Raw genomic sequence first — 19,008 nt, forward strand, 5'->3', positions numbered from 1 at the left:
CAGAAACCACCGATCCCGGATCTTTTGCTTCTTCTTTTTATTTTCATTTTTTTTTTTTTCTTCTTCTTGTTCCTTCTACATAACGAGAGATTCTGTGCGATATTTTTGGTTTTTTTTTTTCTTTTGCCGACCCAACCGCGACGCTTGTTGACCACCAACCCACCTATGCAAGGCTGCGGCAGCTACGCGAAATGAGGGCGGAGGCGGAAAAGAAAGTCTCTACACCTGTCGTCGTGAGCCTGTTTTTTTTTTTATTATTCTCTCTCAAAATACGAGATTCTACTTTACCCGTTTTTTTTTTTAAGAAGAATCAAATTTAGGCTATATAACAAGAATTAACACAAAAGCCGAAACGACATCCACTTCGTCTACAACGCTGTGATAATGAATAATAATTAGAAGAATTGTCTACACAAAATCATTTATCATTGGCCTTGACAAGAACAGTTATGGAATTGGAAAATGTTTAAAAGAAAACACAAAAAAACAAACAATTTCAGGCCTAGGATTCAGTACAAAAATAAAGTGAAAGGTCGAGAAAGGTGAAGACCCTGACCTTAAACAAGCCAGCGACAGTTGTGAGTGGACACAAGCCCCCATAACGATCTACGTACCTACACACCTGGTATGTAGGTAAAACAGGCCTATGTGGAAGAAACGATGTAGCCTACAGGATATCGAAATCTAGGACACGCATTTTAGGAGAGGGGCAATCGGTTCCAACTTGAGGTTGGCATCAGCACAGAGAGAGAGCAATGTCGCTTCCCCCAAAAAAATAACTAAAAATGTTCCAGACATCGTCCTTTCTCGTATTAAGCTGTTTGCACTCATAGGCGATATGCGTCTAGTCTCGCGGTCCATCGCGTTCGAAAGGAAAAGTGAAACTTTAGATATATACAACCCGCTATTGGCAGAAAAAGGAAATAAGGGAACAACAATTGCCCTCCCCGTTTACTATTATAATCCTCTTCTGACCTTCTATCAAATAAAAATAAAGACTCTCTATTGCTGCGCTTTCTTTTGATTGACCGTTGTTGAACAAAGACCTTCAACTGTAGGAAAGACTTTCTCGAAATTTCATGCTGAATAGGGGCCTACGAGCAAAAGAAATGGCTTTTCGATTCAATCACGCCATTGTGCCACGTTAAATAGATGGCAAGTTCAAGGGAAGCCGATGACAATTGAATGAAAGCGAACCAGGAACGAATTTTTCCTTCTCATGTTGATGACCCGTAGGGTAGGACGCTTGACGGCAATTGTGTAATGCCGCGTCTACCTGTCTGCCAGTGTCTGTCCGTCATCAACCGTATGTAACAATGGCATCTTTTCACCTACCCTCAATTTCCTATATCTTTTACAGCAAAATGCAGGTGAAAACCATTTATTTCTGTTTTGTTTTAAAGGGAAAACTGTCTGTCCCAGCCATTCGCCAACGAAGATATCCTTTGATCTCATTTTTAATTATCGTGTGATTTGAAATGTTTTTTTTTTAAAGATTGCTCAGAATGGTTGCTGAGTGCTCTTCTTATGGCTATCTGATTGATTCAGTTCATCATTTAGTGCGGATGGATAACTCGTTATTAACCGTGTCTGAATCAAAACACATTGTGTGGAACAGCGCGTATAGAAAGTGTGGGCCATCCTATCGACACAGCCATCAGAATGAAGACACGCATCGCTTCGTCCCGATTCACGAATGCGACTTGTTGCCCTTTGCAATTCGGGTTGGAGGGCAACATGCCCCTACACTTTTGATTTAGACGAAAAGAACTCTCGATGTTTTTTTTTTCAAATCCAAATATGCGTTATTGCGATAATATCGTTGAATTATTGTTGCACCATCGGCCAGCCGTGTATTGCGTCACGCATATTTTGTTCCCTTTCCCCCCCCCCACCTTCCTTAACTGTATTGGCTTCAAATTATTATTTATTTTATTTATTTTTCTTTCGTAGTAGATGAAACACAACCCCAAGAGCATCATCCAACAAACGTGTTTGTGAAAACACAACAAAAATATCATCATCATCCCGCACGCCCCTTTGCGGAGAAATCGATTGTTCTCATTTTCTCTTTCTGGCGCGATTCTTCCAGATTCATTTTGGCAGTTATTCTGGTTTTTTTTTTTTTTTCTCCTTCCTTCTTCTAGTTTTGCATATTAATTAGCCAGGAACAATTGGCGGTTAGAAAAAAAAAACAAAACAATCCCGTCCGGCAATTCCACATTAATTGAGCAGCCACAACCACAGCGAAACTCGTACGAGATCGCCCAATGTTTGAACCATTTTTCATTTCATTAAGCGAAAGAATAAAAATAGGTCTTACAAGTTAAGCTCAATCGAGAGTGGGTATATAAATGTAGAGTGTACACACAATGGTATATATGTATATATTAACATCGCTGAACTCTGAAGTTAAGTATCGAAATATATTTGAGTGTATTTGAAATGGCCGCTTGTTTGTTTTTTTTCCACCTGTGTAGGGTGTTCTCCGGGCGGAGTTTATCGCTTTTCCGTGTCGGACGAGAGAAACGGATTCCAGTTGAAATAGAAAGCCGTAGGACGAGTAGAGTTTCGGAGGGGTGGAATAAACCGAGGTAAAAACAAACTAAATGACGTTGTGTGTGCCTTTTGTTTTTTCTTCCTAGTTTAATCAAACTGTTAACGTTTTCAAACACAGCCCACTGCCCCCCCCACAGCATCAAAAGGGAAAACAGATACACTAAGGCTATTTCAACTTTAATCAATGGAGGTCAAAACTCTCTACCAGTCTGCTAAACCATCTTTTTTTTTTTTCTTACAAGACATTCTTTCAGAAATTCTTATTATTTAAAACAAAACAGCATTCCCGATCTTTTTATTTGCTAGTTTTTCTTCTTTTTGGCAGCCAGTTGCTGAGGAAGTATATAGTGAAACAATGGGAGGAGCTTCGTATGTACTGTACAAAAAGGCAACAGCAGCAACCAAGAAAGAAATGAAGAAAAGGATGACCCACATATCTCTTTCTTTCTTTCTTTCTCTCTCAAAAAAAAAAAAGGAGTCTCAGCTGTGAAAATTGTGAAAGAAAAGAAATGAGGAACCCTCCTTCTCCTCCCATCACCAAGAGGTCAGTCTGCTTCTCTTTTCTCCTGCTTCTCTCTCTCTCTCTTTCTCCAGCTACCACCATCAGCAAAACTCATTCCACTGATATTTTTTTTTTCTTTCTTCTTCTTCTGCTATAACTTGTACGATAGGCTACTCTATTACCATCTTCTTCTTTCTCTTCGTCCCGTTTTTCTTTTTTTTTTTTTTTTGATAAGAAACCCGGAACAGAGAGACACACAGGTGAGTCCATTGCAATAAGGGCTGATGCGTATAGGCAGTCTTCTTCACCACCATGGCTTTATTGCGTACTTCTCCTCTTGCCTCCCCTCCCCCTCCCCTTTCCACCTACACACGGACGAAAAAAGAAAAAAAAAGAATTACCATATGGCATTTCTGTCTTTTTTACCGTAAGTAATTCAAGGTCGATGGATGTGTGTCACGCCATATTCCGATAGAAGCCAAATAATAATAAGAGGGGCGCATAGACCTTATACAAGAAAAAATAAATAGGCTAATTATATAACAACAACAACAACAACAACAGGAATAAAAAAAAGGGGGCTGTATATGTATGCCCGATGTTAACGCGGTGTGTGCCCCATTTTGGGAACACTATCCCGTATTGTTCGACCATCATACAAGGATTTATGATCCTATTCTTTTAGGTGGCTTGAGGTTTTCTTATTTGATTCTTTTGGGCATCGAATAAATTTCGTTTTGCGAAATTTTCATTCAAATAAAAAACAGAAAAAAAAAAAAAAAACCAAAAAGAAATATTAAAGTAGCTACACAGCAAAGACACACACTCAAAACACATTAGAAACGGGGGGGAGAACCTGTGGATTCGTTTACATTACATACAGGTTCTTGTGAACGTGTAACCTACACACACACACACACACGAGCATATTGAATCTATAGTATAAAGACAGTGGTATGGTGTAGTAGTAGTAGCACTCACTAACTATTATGCTCTCTCTCTTTGTACCCCTGCAGGGTCTCTTTTCGTCTGCAGGCAAAAAAAAAAAAAAGGGAGGTAGGTGGAGACCACAAGGTGGTGGCTAAGGAGGAGGGTCCGTTTTTCTTTTATCTTTTTTTCTTGAAGAAAACCCAGTTGTGTGTAGGTGCACGACTGCCTATACTACACAAGCAAGGAGAGGATTATACATTTCATTTTATCCTACTCCCAAAGTGTTGGCACTGGTCTTTTCGAGCTTGTTTAGACCCTTTTCGTCCTCCTCTCTTCGTCCGCCTTTCAGTTTGATCATCTCCCGCGCGCACCGAGAACACGGTGGACCCAGTCGCCGACGACTACTCACACCGGTCGGTTGCTGTTCATTTTGATGTGAGCCGTGTTTTGTTGGTTTTTCGGGAAATTGTGAGTGTGTGCTTCGTGTTGTTCTATTCGTTTCGCTAACCGATCACCAGCGGCTCATTACTGCATACACTATACTCATGTGCTCCGGTTGATTTCGATAACTGTTTTATATTATTGCCGACCACATCATCCATCAAACACGGCCGAAACAACCTGCCCTACCTTTTTGGAAAGAATTAAAACAAAACGCAATTTTTTCAAATCGAAACACACCTGACATTTGAAATTTGTCTTTGAGAACTCCGCCAAGTGATTATTAGACACGCAAAAATAAAATAAAATAAATTGTTGCACGCAATTTGTGCGTAAAGAGGTGGTGAGCGTTGCGGATTTCTTAATTATCGTATTCTCCGTGTTCAGCGAGATTTCACCGATAATTAAATGCCTCATCACGTTACTGTGCAAAGCAAAGGAGACCATGACGACCGGAACTAGTTGACAAACAAGAGGCGCATTTCTCTCCTCCTCCCCCTCCCCCCTTTTTTTTTTATTTATTTATTTTTTTTTATTTTCATATTTTCATTATAAAGGATGTTTTCATTCATCGCATCCTATTAGTCTATGATAAATTGCTTTGATTCAATATTATTTGAATTATCCCAAGAGGTGAAGTAAAAAAAAGAGAATAGAAAAAATTCAAATTCGCCTTCAAAACAAAACAAAGTCATCACCAGTCAAAAAAAAAAAAAAATCATCATGTGTTCTTCAGCCAGTAGCGTCAACAAGCCGTCGCCACCTTCGCCGCCTTCCTCTTCCTCCTCTTCCGTTTCATCGATGGCGTCTTCCGTGCGGAGGTTGCGTTGCCTCGAGCCGGCCACTCACCTCGTCAACGGAGGCATGGAAACCTTGTTTTTCAGGTAACAATAAAAAAAAAACTAATAAAAAAATACAATTAACTTGGCCATTTAAAAAAACAAAAACAAAACAAATGCTACATTAGCAATCAAAACAGCCATCACTTTCACTTGTAACGAATAGGCAATTTGCACGTTTTCTCCATCTGTCTAATCCATCATTTCATGGGTTGCGCCCCTTATTTGAATGTTCGACCGGATCAGGACACGTTATTTCAAAAAATATTTATACATATTATATTTTTTAAAAATCATACACACGAAATATAGGAATAGGGCGGGCACAAATTTCGAAAGGGAAAGTAGAGTAACAACATGATTTTCAATAATCATTTTCAAATGAGCAAAGAAGAAAGAAAGATAATGAAATTAGCCAACAAACGATGAACGATGAAGAGTACATGCGCGTAACATTGTCCTAATCGAGTGTTTGTGTGTCTGAGCACATGAAAGGAAAGAAAGAAAAGAAAAAAATTCTATATTTAAAGAGAAACGGGTCGACGATGCTGTGTGTGTTTGTTAGCTGTGGGAAACCAAAGGAAAAGTGTGTGCCGGAGAAAATGAGGAGAAAATGCACGCGCGTTCAACGAAACATTTATTTTCTTTTCGAACAAATTCTGGATAAACAAGAACGACGATTTTCTTCGATTCCGAAAAAAACAAAAAAACAAATGTTGATTGCCGCTAGGCTGAAGAAGAATCCTTGCCTTGTTTTATTTTCAGAAATATTACGCACCTTTAAATACCCGGCTTTATTATTAACTAATTAATTTATTTTATTAACCAAAAATGATAAAAAAGAAAAAAAAAAAGAAGGGACTTGTGGTAATTTTCTATGCGTGTTGTCTGGCTTTTTTATCCGGGCGGGCGGGCGGACGTAAGGCAAAGTGGGCGCAAGCGGGTGGAGGGGAAAACGCACGACGACCGAAGCGACGGTGAAGTTGTAGCATTTGGCTTTTAGGGGGAATCTGGGTTAGTAGTTGATGGCTCGCAGGTATTCCATCTTTTCTTTTTTTTTTCCTCTTTTCTTTCTTTCTCTTTCTTTCTCTTTCTGTTCCCTTCTTCTCGTGTGCGCCGTATCAGCTGTTGCTTCGTTCTCCAATGGCCCTTTTTTTTCTTTCTTTCTTTTTAATGTTTACTTCGTCGTCTATTTGTTCTATGGGAAGTGGTGTTAAATAGATGTCTTTAAAACGAGTGCCTCCTTTTCGTTTCACGAAACAGTCAAAATGGCCGTCGAAATGTTGTTCTTTTTTCAGTAGACGACCATTGGCCGGTTCCGTTATACATTCACGAAACTGTTCCGTTACCGCACACGGCAAACCGACAAGTATATAAAAAAAAAACAACCGTACAGACGATGTACGTTACAAAAAGAGATGTATAGGATGCTCCAGTCTGACCGTACAGCGTAATAACGCCCACAGTCAAGAAAAATATTTCGTTCAATAACGGGAATTCCGGCTGCTGACGACCTTGTTCCCCATTCCTACTTGGCTAATACACGAACAAAAAAAGAAATGACGATGATTATTCAGCGATCAAAAATACGCATCGCGCCGTTATAGATTTTTGGAACGCGCACAATTTCATATACATTGGATGTCACAATCCATATGTATTGCCAGTTAGCAGGAAAAAAAAACAAAAATCGCAAAAGAAATTTCCAATGAAATTTTTCAACGACTTTACGCCACGCGTCGTCATGTCGGCCAACCCAACCTCCTTTTTTTCTTCTTCTTCTTCTTCTTCTCTTAGACGTATACCACACTGTGATATGTCGAAGAAGAAGAAGAAGAAGAGAAACTTATATACACACACATATAAAAGAAACTAAAACCAAATGTTTTTGAGAACGAAATTTTCGGGGTCACGTTTTAGCCCGCGGGAAACGCGTAGAGAAAGAAAGGAAAAAAACGTATAGGAAATCCGTGTTGATTTCATTCCAAATTTGAACCCAACAAGGAAAAGAATTTGTTTTTTTCTTTCTTTCTTTCTTTCTTCTACGGTGATGACCGACAACGTCGTGACTTGGGCGCCTTCATCCGAATCAGAAATGACTTTTCACGGGGCTCCCTTTCCTCATTTCATCCGCCTGTGTCAGAGCCGTTTGGGCTGCTCTTCCCCTATAGTCCCGCGGACGGATGAACAACGTCCTTAATCTCCTGCCTTTTAGCTCTTGACGTACGTATATGTTTGTGCGATATAGTAAGAAAGAACAGTTTCAAAAGTTTTCCGGTTGTAACGTGCGCGCACGTTGGCAGTTGGGCGCGAGAGAAAAGAGTTAGAGAGCCGGCCCTGAAAGCAGAAAGCTACAAGAGAGAGAGAGCCTGGACGCATAGAGCCAGGTCAACAACCTTAATACTATCGTGACCTCAATTATCCAAACCTACTACAGCGGCAGTAGTAACACAAGACGAAACAAGTCAGGAAGTCGAGGCAAAAAAGGAAGGAATAAACTACATTTGAATTTTGTTCATTTCAATCAAATTCTTTTACGGGGAGTTTCTTGACACAAACATAAATGTACAACTCTTCCGAGTCCACAGAGGGAGGCGATCTTTAGCCTGTGGTTATTTCCCTATATGTCCTTAGCCAAATTGATTACACCCAACTAATGAAATGAATTAATTTTTGTTTTAAAGAAGCGAACCACAAGAGAGAGAGAGAGAAATCAAATTGACGTCAGTGTCTCTATTTTGAATGTTTCGATCGCCGTCTGTTTTCTTTTTTCCGGGACCTGGAATAAAGGACGTGATGTGGCCGGCCATCAAAATGGAAGGCAGGCAAGAAAAAGGGAAAAGGTTCTATTAGCCTAGAAACACACTAACTAAATAAAAACAAAAGAAGCACAGAAGAAGTTTTGGATTCCGCGCGCTTTCGTCGGCCGAGTTTTGCCATCTCAATTTTTCCAAAAAGAAAACGCAGTCGAACTGTTAACAGACACGCAACGCGCCTCAATAGCATAACACAAGCACTCACCATTGAAATTGATTCATCCGCTGTATAATAGCGAAAGCGAAAGTGAAATGTCTCTCTAATTGCCATAAATCTTTATGGTGCGTCAATCAGCCATTTCGATTAGGCCGTCGCCGGCCATAAAATTTGGGAAATTGCTGAACAAGGCCACGTCAATGTAACATGTCATGTACAATAAAGCCCGCCAATGAAAGGGACGTAAGAGTCACAGTCACAATCGGCCAGTAATGATGATGCACTGCCACATTCGAGAGTGAAAGTCAGAGAGTGGATTTAAAAAAAAAAAAAACTGTGAACAAGTTGAAATTCAATTGATACGTGCCATTCGTCCACGTCCCGTCCATTGTGTGTACACCGATTCTTTAAAGCGAAATTCATTCAAGTGTTGGACGATGATTGCCCATTTTTTTTTGGTTTTCTGGCGGTGCTTTTCGAGGAGAAAGCGCCAGTTTCATCATCGCCATTTCTTCTTCTTTGCTTCCATTTGTTGTCTGTAAACGGTCATTTTTTTTTTATTTCTTTCTTCGTGATTTCCTCAATCTTTTTTTTTTTTCTTTTTATAAATGAAGCAACACCTTTCTTTTCCTTTTCCTCCCCTACCCACACGTTTCTAACGACCATATTTGCGGAACGGGCGTCGTTCTATACGAAAAGAAACTGACAAAATAAATGCGCCATTTTGTTTTTGACGCCAAAGAATTGGCTATCATTTCAGTTGCGACATGCACGTTATGTTATAATGAGGACAATCGTTCCAGAAAGAAAGAAAAAAAAAAGTGAACGTGCTCTGGCTCTCTCATCGTAACTGCCCGAATCGAAGATGAATGTCACAATTGACGAGCCCCATAAGACGGCAGTCGTAAAGACCAATCACTTTTGCTTTCAATTTTGCCTTTCGTTTACGATCGTCCGTTAGCAGAGGGCAATGTCACATGAAAACACTAGAAATTATACGACATGTTTTTTCTTTTTTTCTGATATCTAAACAGATTGGGCTACGTGGTTGGACGGCATCCGTGGTTCACCATCGGTCTCTGTCTGCTGCTCATCGTGACGTTGGGTGGGGGTCTATTCTTCTGGGTCGAGGAACACGACAGCGTTGCCTTATGGTCCACTTACGACTCGGTGGCTCGACGCAATTCCGAATGGGTCAATCGACATTTTAGCGACGACGTCCGCTATGAATCCGTCATCGTCGCAGCCGAGCGCAACATCCTCAGACCCGACGTCCTTGTCCTGGTATAAGAAAGCAAAAACATTATGTTTGTTTTTGTTGTGTGAATCATTCAAATGTTTGTTTTATTATTATTATTACAATTATTTTTGTGCTTTTTCAATAGTTGGCCGAAATGGATTTGGCAGTCAGAAATCTCAGCACAGCCGACGGTCATCAATGGACGAATTTATGCTTCAGGTAAAATTAAAAACAACTTACTTTTTCATTTTGCCTGACTGTGTACGTGATTGTATTGCAATATTTCTTGCTTTGGTCGGTCGTGATTGCGTAAAACGGCAAAAGAACGGAAAAAAAACAAACAACCGACATTGTTGCCATTCCTTTTTTTATTTTTACCTTTCACTTTCACTGGATGTCGTTTTTATTGTCGTGTGTATCACGCTATTGCGTCAAGGTGTGCAACAACGACTCGGCTATAGCACGATGCACGCGTTACATACAGCAAACGTGTTTTTTTTTTGTGTGGTCCGTACAGATCTCTCTTTGTAAACAAAAACAAATACCGGAAACACGCGTGTAGACAAACTTTTCATTTTTGTGTGTGTGTGTGGGGGGGGGGGTACTTTTTGACGACATGATTTGTTTAGTTTTACAACGAACGGCCAACATTTCTCTTTGAACGAAACGTAGACGCACGGCCAATAAAAAAAAAAAAAAATTTATAATCAGAGAATAATAATGAAAGAGAGAAACTTGAAAGTTGACGAAGACATTTGCGAAATGTGTTATTTCATTCAGCTAAAGAACCCAACCCAACTAGATATTACCACGTAACAGTGGTCCTATTTGAATGTCATTTTCACGATTCCGTTAGAATCCATCACGATTAATTTAGAAAACAATTACAATAATCTTTCGTTATTTATTTTTTGGGGTGGTGATAGGTTCGGAACGACGTTGAAGAAACACGAACACAACAACAGCCCAAACAGGAGACGACGTCGACGACACATTTCAAAGAACGACACTTACACGTCGTTAGCAACGAGCGTTAATCATCATCCTCATTATGCAGCCAGTGACATCGCTAATGGCCACAGTAGCACGGAAATTGCCGAACAAGAAGATGAATGGGATGTTGGCGATCTGTCCAAATTGGATTTCAGTCAAGTGTTTGCCGATGACGAGGCCGATTACGATTCGTCTTTATCGGCAAGTGGTGGACTAGGTGGAGGAGGATTTCTAGGAAGAAGAGCACAACATTTGGTTAACTTACTAGCACAGCCTGACGATTGCTTAGTGCGCAATATCCTCCAGATTTGGGACTCGGATTTGGAACGAATCAAGTCACTGGATCAACGCCAAATCCTAGCTGACATCAATGCCGCTCTACTTCGAGGGTTAGTTCAAGTTTCTCTTTCACCTCTCTCCAGCTCTCTTTTAGCTTTTTGCTTCGGCATTAGCAAACGCATTTTCCCAGTTACATAATGGATATTTAAACATTCTTTTTTCCCGGATTTCCCTTTGCTTTCATGACAGGAATGACCAAGGTGATCCAGTCAATTCGCTGGAATTTCTACTGTCGGATGTCCGACGTGACGTCAATGGCAGCGTTTACCACGTCGGTGCCACTATGATGACCTGGTTGCTGGACAACAACCCACAGGTAAAAACATAAAACAACTCGACTGAAGAATAAACATTGAAAACAAGAAAAGGTTCGGTTTAATGAACGTCTGTGTCCCCCCTGTTTTTTATTTTAGAATGCCAGCGTTTACACGTTGTGGGAAAAGGATTTCATTCACCAGACGCTGCACAGCAATTTGACTAAACCCGATGACGTCCGATTGTATTCACTGGCATCGAGCAGGTAAATGATATGCGTAAATGGAAGAGGCGAAAAAAAGTATGGCGGAAAAGAGAAAAGGGGGAAATGAAACCGAAGGCCGTTGGTGAAAAGAGGACATAAGTTTTTTTTTTGTTTTGTTTTGGTCGCTTAAAACTTTGTCGCGTCCTTGCGCCCAGCCCCTGGTTTGTTTTCTCTGTCAAACGGACGGCGACATATATGGGATGAAAAGCAAAACAAAAACAAAACCTGCTGGTTCAAAGATTGCCTAAGTCTTATTTTTTTTTCTCGAATATTCGAACTAATAAATGGTGGTACTCCAATAGATGTCGTAACAAATCGATAATTGGTGTCAAAGGGCTCAGAATGTTTATTGACGTTTGCCGAACAATGTAGTCTGCTATACTTAAACAGCATGTTTAATTGCTATGTTTTTTTTTGTTTTTTGTTTTAAATAGTTACGTGGAGGGCATAGCCGAAGCTGTTACCAGCAACTTTACAGTTTTGATGATGGGTTTCTCGCTCATTATCTTTTACTTCAGCTTCGCTATGGGTCGTTTCAATTGGATCGAACAAAGGGTACGTAACTGTGCTGTCATATTTTGACGAAAAAGAGAAAGTCATGAACAACGATTGCTATTATTATTTTTTTAAATTAGGTGGTCCTGTCCATCGTAGGTGTTTCAGTCGTCGCCCAGGCCATTTTGGCTTCTTACGGCCTTTGTTTCTACCTGGGTGTCCAATATGGACCCATTCATCCCATTATACCGTTCTTGTTACTCGGCATTGGAGTTGATGACATGTTTGTCATCATCCAGGTGCGTACAATTACAAATGAACACCCTCATCTGTTATGACTCGTTTTCCAACATGTAAACAATTTTGCATTTCAATGAAGGCCCTGGATAATTTATCGAATGAGGAAAAACAATTGCCTATTCCCGAACGGATGGCTCGAGCTATGAAACACGCTGGAGTTTCTATTACAGTGACATCCGTGACGGACATTGCGGCCTTCGCCATTGGAGCCACCACCAGTATGCCGGCACTCCGATCGTTTTGCATTAACGCCATGTCGGGCATCTTGATGCTGTTCGTCTTGGAAGTGACGTTCTTCGTCGCCCTGACAGTGCTGGATGAACGACGCAAAGCTCGTCACAGCATCGGCTGCTGCTTCCGCCCTAAAGCGGATGACTGGAAACCAGCGCCATGCTCGCAGCGTGATTTGCTCAAATTGTTTTTCGAACGCTTCTACGGTCCTTTCCTGCTACGTACACCCGTCAAGGTCTTCGTGCTTATCGTAACAGCAGCCCTCGTCTCCGTTAACATCTGGGGCATCTTTCAGCTGGAACAAAACTTTGACCCCAATTGGTACCTCAACGAACACTCTTACCCGTCGGAATACTTCAACGCCATGAGGCTCTACTTTCCCGAAAGCGGCGAACGGGCCTCCGTCTACACCGGTAATTATTACTTCGTTTGTTTTTTTTCTCTCCCTTTCTTTCTTTTCTCTTTAGCAGTAAAAGCCCCCCTCCTTTTTTTTTTCTTTGCCTGAGTTGTTAGCTGTTGATCTACATTCTTCGAACTGGAAAACACATGGGAAAAAAAATTGCGAGTTTCTTATTCCGGCTTTGGCCGTTCTAGTGTGTAGTCTACAACATGTAGGACGAACATTTGTAACAATCACTGTTTTACTACTCTCTCTCTATTTGCTTTCATCAGCTGTCATTTTATTTTTCTCTTCCTATTTCTACTAATAAGAAGACATTCACGATTGATTTACAGTACGTAGAAGACAGGCGCATCATTGGTGAATTATTTATGATTTTTGCTTGCTATTGAAATCCACAACGAAAACGATGGATGATTGGGATTGATGGGGAAACAATTTGGGAAAACTTTAATTCTCCAGTGATAGTTTATTTTCTTGGAATTCTGCGTCTCGCGCTTGATTTCATATTTCGGAAGACCGGCTGAACTTTCCCCTTGATTTTGATCAAAGTGGAAGATCAGATAATAAGTCGATTTTCCTTTGAATTCTATTATTGAGAAATGAAAAAAAAGGCGAACAGATATTTTTGAGAATTGGATTTCCCTTTCTGTTTTATCATATACATCTGACTGGGATAAAGAGACGTGAACTCGTGTTTTACCAATCAACCATCTGATCCTTTTCGCTTATGATTTTGTCTAATTCCAACGTGTGTGTTCTTTGGCCGTGGTGCAAATTTTTTTAGGGAAGATCGACTACATAGGTCAACGAGACCAGCTAAACCGGATGACTGAGCTGCTGAGAACCAACCCGTTCATCCACCCGAACTCGGTCAACTTTTGGTACGACGACTTTCAAAACTGGCTCAACCGAACCAGACAAGGTAATGCACAGCAGCAGCTTCTAACTTTCTTCTAATGCTCGTCGTTGTTTTGCTGTCCTCTTCGCTCTTGCTCTACTGCTGTTCATATTAACGTTCTTATTGGCTTTCTCCCGCGAGTCGTTACACACGCACGCACGCTGCAAGTCGGAAACCCCAAATTTAAAAAGAAAATCTGTTTTTTGTTAGAAAATTCCCAAAAAGTATCACAATATGCTAATAAATAATTAGAATGCCTTTTCTGTTTTTTTTTTGTGTTTGCTTGTCTGTCTGGTGAATCACAACGCCCGTGCAAACAGTCGATTTTCCCGACGATGAGCCGCTTTTCAAGGAGCTCGTGCAAGAATATCTCTTCAGCCCCGAGGGCTGCCACCACCTGCAAGACATCAAAGTGGAAGGCAGCATTCTCGATCTCGAAGGCAACTTCAACATCACCGTAGAGCTCTATTGATATTTCTTTCTTTTCTCTCTCTCTTTCTAATTTACCCATCATCTTACCCCGACTATTTTGTTTTGTTGATCCTTAAAAAATGAAAATAGGGTTCAAGAGCTCGTTTTCACCACTTGTCGCTGAAAAATGCGTCGGCCAAGAACAAGGCGTTAGAGTCCATCACGTCGCTGTCGAATGCCATCATCTTCGGTGACGCGGCTGACTTGTCTAGTCCCATCATTTTCACGCACAGTTACATCGAATGGGAAGCTAATCGAGTAAGTATTTCCAGCTCATGTGGACTCATGTGGACATGCATGTCGGCGAAAGAAGAATTGCTAATTGATATTTGTGTTTGATCAGGTGATCAGTAGCGAATTGATCCGCAACCTGTGCCTGACGATGGCGGCCGTTGTGAGCGTGACGTTGATTCTCATCTCGGACTTGGTGACCGTCTTTTGGGTCTTCACGTGCATCGCTTTCACGCTGATTGACCTGCTCGGTCTCATGTACTTTTGGGGCCTGACGGTGGAGATCTCCTCGTCCATCATCGTCATTCAGGCCACTGGATTGGCGATCGACTACTCGGCCCACATCGGGCACACTTTCACCACCATCCGCGGATCCAAATCTAGTACGAAATCCGCTTTCTTCGTCTTCTTTCTTCCATGTGATTCCTCTATGGCGTACATTTTTATTTTATTTTTATTTATTTTTTTTTTTTTTGTGGTTTGACTCTCGTTCTCGTCCTCGATTCCACCGACTTCTCGTCGGTTTCCTATACTTCTCTCTCTGTTCTTCTTCTCGTGTAACAGCCGTCGCCTCCACCGAATGTGGAACGCACTGTATACGGCATAATTACAACCCGAAACCAGAAGAAGAATGAAGAGAGAGAAAAAAACAAAGAGGAGAAACGAGTTTACCTTTTTGTTTTGGGGGCGAAATATTGAATGAAGAAACAAAAAGCAAAAAAACTTTCATTGATATCTTAAACTGACGTCGTTGTTGTTCAACGATGAAAAGACTGATTTACGACCTACGGTATTGAACGTTTGATTGCACATTACAGGCCGTGCCAAAGCGACGTTGACCCGAATGGGACCAGCCGTCTGGAATGGAGGATTCTCCACTTTCCTGGCCTTCGTCCTGCTCGTCAACACGGAATCGCACATATTCACGACTTTCTTCAAGGTACCGTATCCGCAGAATAGAGGCTCACATCTTCCAGACTATTATTGCTTGTGTTTACATAGTTAAAAAAACAAAAAACAAAAAAACAAAAAACGTCAACAAATTCCTTCCTTCCCATCAATAAAAAATGCAGCTCTTCTTCGGCGTTGTCGTCTTTGGTCTATTTCACGGACTGGCCTACCTTCCCGTCGTGTTGAGCTGTTTGGGACCGGACGAGTCGGGCGGTTCGGGTAGCGGTGCGGCTAGCGGATCTAGTGACTCTATATCAACAGAGTTCTCATCATCGCCGTCTTCCAACTCGTCCGATTCATCCGCTTCGACGCCCATCCAGAAAAAGCAATCATCCATTTCGGCTCTGGCTCTCGAAAATCCCATATTCATATCTGACATTCAGGTACGTAACCCGATGTTTACACTTGTTCACTTGTTGACAAAATTGCACGAGAAAAGGGCATAGGGAATGTTTCATTTATTTCACTTTGTTTGTTTTGTTTGTTTTGTTTTTAATTTTACAATTCCGCGTGTCATTATACTAAGAGGGTTTATGTCGTGATGACAGAACATGCTAATGCATGAGATAAGGCAAAATGCATAAGTTACAACGCCAGTCGCGCCGGCTCCAGCCGGTCGAGGGAATGCGTGCGGAAGGATAAAATATGGCTCGAGCCAAGGCCTCTGTCTTTATCTGCGTTGTTATCGGCGTTTCAAACGCAGCTTTGCAGCCATAAAAAATTTAAAAAAAATGAGCAGGCCGAGATGACTGCTGACGTCTGTGCCGTACTTAATGAGGCGGCGTTACGAGCTGCTCTCGTTTTTGGAGGCTCAGCATGTAATTACCGTTCAAAATGGAGTTGGCCTTGTGTGCCAGCGCATAATCTACCCTGCAGTCGATTGTAGATGTGCGTAGGAACATGCAGGTGCGTGGAAGGAAGTGACTACGTGCAATTAAGCCAAATCCTATTGGAGTCATCGCAGCGCATTTATCGCAGCTACACATCCTAGGCTCACTTCCGTACCTCACTTGTTTGAGTAGGTTCGTCACCGTTCGAACACGCAACAACTTGATTTTGCCGTTATCGGTAAAGTGAATAATTGTAGAGATAATGTGATGTTTTTTTTTTGGTGTTTATAAGGGAACAAGTTGAAATCTGTGAAACGTTACTAGTCGTTCACGCAATTGATCGTGTTTCATCGTTTGTTTGTTTCTGTGCTCCGGCAGATTGTTTGTTACCCGAATTTGCATCCGCTGGACATCATGAACGGTCAGAAGAACAACAACGCGTGGAAGAATAGCCGCGCAGTTGGGGGATTAGTTGAGCCGCCACAACAATTGCAACAACAGCCGCCCAATAAAGTACCATACATTCCGCAGCCGGATTACACTCCGCTACCTACCCGCCGGATGGACTCGGTCGGACAAATTGGGCAGAGGACTCCACTTGGTTTACTTACAGCTGTCCAACAGTCCAAAAGCAAGACCAAAGATGTCGGTCGAAGCAACAGCAGCGTCGTCATTTTAGCGTCGAGTAACATCGGCCCACCTGCGGATGCTTGTCGCAACACAATCCCACGCGTTGCGGAAGAGAGGCGAGTGAAAACCGCTCCGATCACTGCAATTGCGAACAGTGGACCAAGTGTGTCGATTGCGGCCGTCGAAGAAACCGCCGAATCGCAATCTTCGGCGTCTCTACCCGTCGAGCGGGTGTGGAATCATCCGCAGTGGCATTCGAGCCAATTCCTGGCCAACGATTGGAGTGCGGCACTGATGAAGCGATTGTCGGTCGAGGCGCAAAGCCATCGCGAGGAGAAAATCCTTCGAGAGGCCAACAAAGAATTGGAGCGCTTCGAGTCCGAGATCGAGTCGTATTTGGAGGATGTGGAAGAAGAGGAAGAAGCGGAAGAAACATTACCAAGTGCATCGGTGACCATTGACGAGGGCCAAGACAATTGTATTAATACGCCCGTCAGTTGGTCAGCATCGCGTCCTGCAAGCCCGGCATTGGCGCTTAGTTCCTCGCCCCAACGAGTTTATCAAAAGCAGGAGCAACACGTTAGCGCTAATGCCGTAGCTGCTTCCTCTTCCTTTTCTTCGTCAGTTTCCAGTTTGGAACGAAAGCAGCAGAACGAGCTCGAACGAAGAAAGCCGACGCTCACGACGTGATCGCCATCAGATTCAAGCCTGAATGCCGGTTGCGTATGCATCAACTCGTACATAAAACATACAATAGATGTCCTGTTTTTCTACCCAGGCGACGCTCAACGCCACATTACGGCGCCTTCTTCTGAATTTATTCATTTGTTTTATTATTATTACCCTTTTTTTTTTTCTTGTTTCAAAAATTGATAACACAGCATCCATCCATATTACTGCGCCTTTATTATAATTATTTTTTTAACCGCACACCCACACACCCGTGTCGCTCGTTGAAATTGTTTGATAATATTATATTATACAGTACCATTATCTTTTATAATCCGAACAATATTAATAATTTTATGAAATAGTATCGCGTCATTTTAGTGAATTGCATTTTCTTGTGCATTTTTTTTTTTTTTTCATTTTTGTATTGTGATTGAGTGAATGTGTGAAATTGAACCGCAAGTTGGGCCCGGTAGTCGTCGTCGTTCAAATTTTGAATTGTAGATTAATTCAAAATAACAAAAATTAGAAAAGAAAAGAGAAAAGACGAAAAAAACAAAACAAAACAAATACAAAAACAAAATACGAGAAGATTAAAAGACCTGAACTAAAACGAAACCTTGCCGAGGGTTTATTATGTATTGCTGACTGACTAATCACTTGTTTGGCAGTATATAGTGATTCACCCCATTTGTTTCCTTTTGATTCTTGTTATCTTATTGCATTCTTGACATTCTTTGGCGTACTTTTCTGCCAGCCACACGACGACACCGATCATTCCAAATATTTCGTGGGGATAAATGCTGTTCACTGTGTTCTGTACTTTTGTTTATTTGTTTGTTTTTTTTCCCTCCCAGATTTTCCATCGTATATTTCCCCATGCGTGCCGTAGTCGTGAAGTGTATATGATACCAGAGAGATAAAATTGCGTGTGTATTTAAGACAAGCAAATAAGCGTCGCGTGCGTTCCACACCATTCCACCATGTTGATGGCCCCCTTTTTTCTTTCATGATGTGGAACTCGACTCTTATTTCCGATGGTTTTTTGCTTCTACCCTACAAGTGCTGTCATCTAAAATTTTTTTTTATCTGTGTGAGACTCTTTATCATCGTGCCTTGTTTTCTCCATCTGTCCATTTTCCTTGTTTTCATTATCGACCTACCTATTTCACCTCATCGTCTATTTTCTCTTGTAACTTCTGATCAAATTTTTTTTACACACTTTCTCTGTCTCCAGCTAATGCAGCTCATCTTACTTTGATTGTGGTCAAAATGTGTAGCATTTTATTGGGATCGGCTTGGCTGGCCAGCAAAGTGCTTCTGCTCCAATGATTCGTTTCTGTTTGTTATTTTTTTCCCCCAAAGCATTCGAGCATTACAAAGTGTTTGCTCCCATAAAAACTGGACTCGGCTTCTAAATTTCTGGTCCTATTATTTTATTTTTGTCATTTGCATTTACAGAACAAGGACTGCTGCTAAAGTAAAGCTAGAATTCAGCACGAGCATTGGAGTAGTCAAACGGTTTACGTGTTCCAATTTGAATCGGCTCCAAGTGGAAGGTAT

General features: G+C 41.4%; 1 protein-coding gene across 1 annotated transcript; it reads left to right on the forward strand.

Moving 5' to 3' along the window:
• The first annotated feature begins 4,276 nt into the window (after positions 1-4,276).
• Positions 4,277-18,846, forward strand: LOC116916622. The gene is made up of 16 exons (XM_045169812.1): positions 4,277-5,316; positions 9,279-9,528; positions 9,630-9,703; positions 10,411-10,866; positions 11,006-11,132; positions 11,230-11,336; positions 11,771-11,891; positions 11,972-12,130; positions 12,211-12,775; positions 13,550-13,687; positions 13,984-14,120; positions 14,225-14,392; positions 14,478-14,748; positions 15,184-15,305; positions 15,439-15,699; positions 16,525-18,846. The coding sequence occupies exons 1-16, from the start codon at positions 5,156-5,158 to the stop codon at positions 17,464-17,466; spliced, it is 4,059 nt and encodes a 1,352-aa protein (XP_045025747.1). The 5' UTR covers positions 4,277-5,155; the 3' UTR covers positions 17,467-18,846.
• The last annotated feature ends 162 nt before the right edge of the window (positions 18,847-19,008 follow it).

Source organism: Daphnia magna, linkage group LG2 (assembly GCF_020631705.1).
Source record: "Daphnia magna isolate NIES linkage group LG2, ASM2063170v1.1, whole genome shotgun sequence".
NCBI classification, from domain to species: Eukaryota; Metazoa; Arthropoda; class Branchiopoda; order Diplostraca; family Daphniidae; genus Daphnia; species Daphnia magna.

Bases quoted from the DNA above. Each gene is read 5' to 3' on its own strand.
- LOC116916622 (XM_045169812.1), top strand. From the start codon at position 5,156: ATGTGTTCTTCAGCCAGTAGCGTCAACAAGCCGTCGCCACCTTCGCCG. The intron at 12,131-12,210 runs GTGCGTACAATT...ATTTCAATGAAG, and splicing joins ACATGTTTGTCATCATCCAG to GCCCTGGATAATTTATCGAA. The intron at 15,700-16,524 runs GTACGTAACCCG...GTGCTCCGGCAG, and splicing joins TATTCATATCTGACATTCAG to ATTGTTTGTTACCCGAATTT.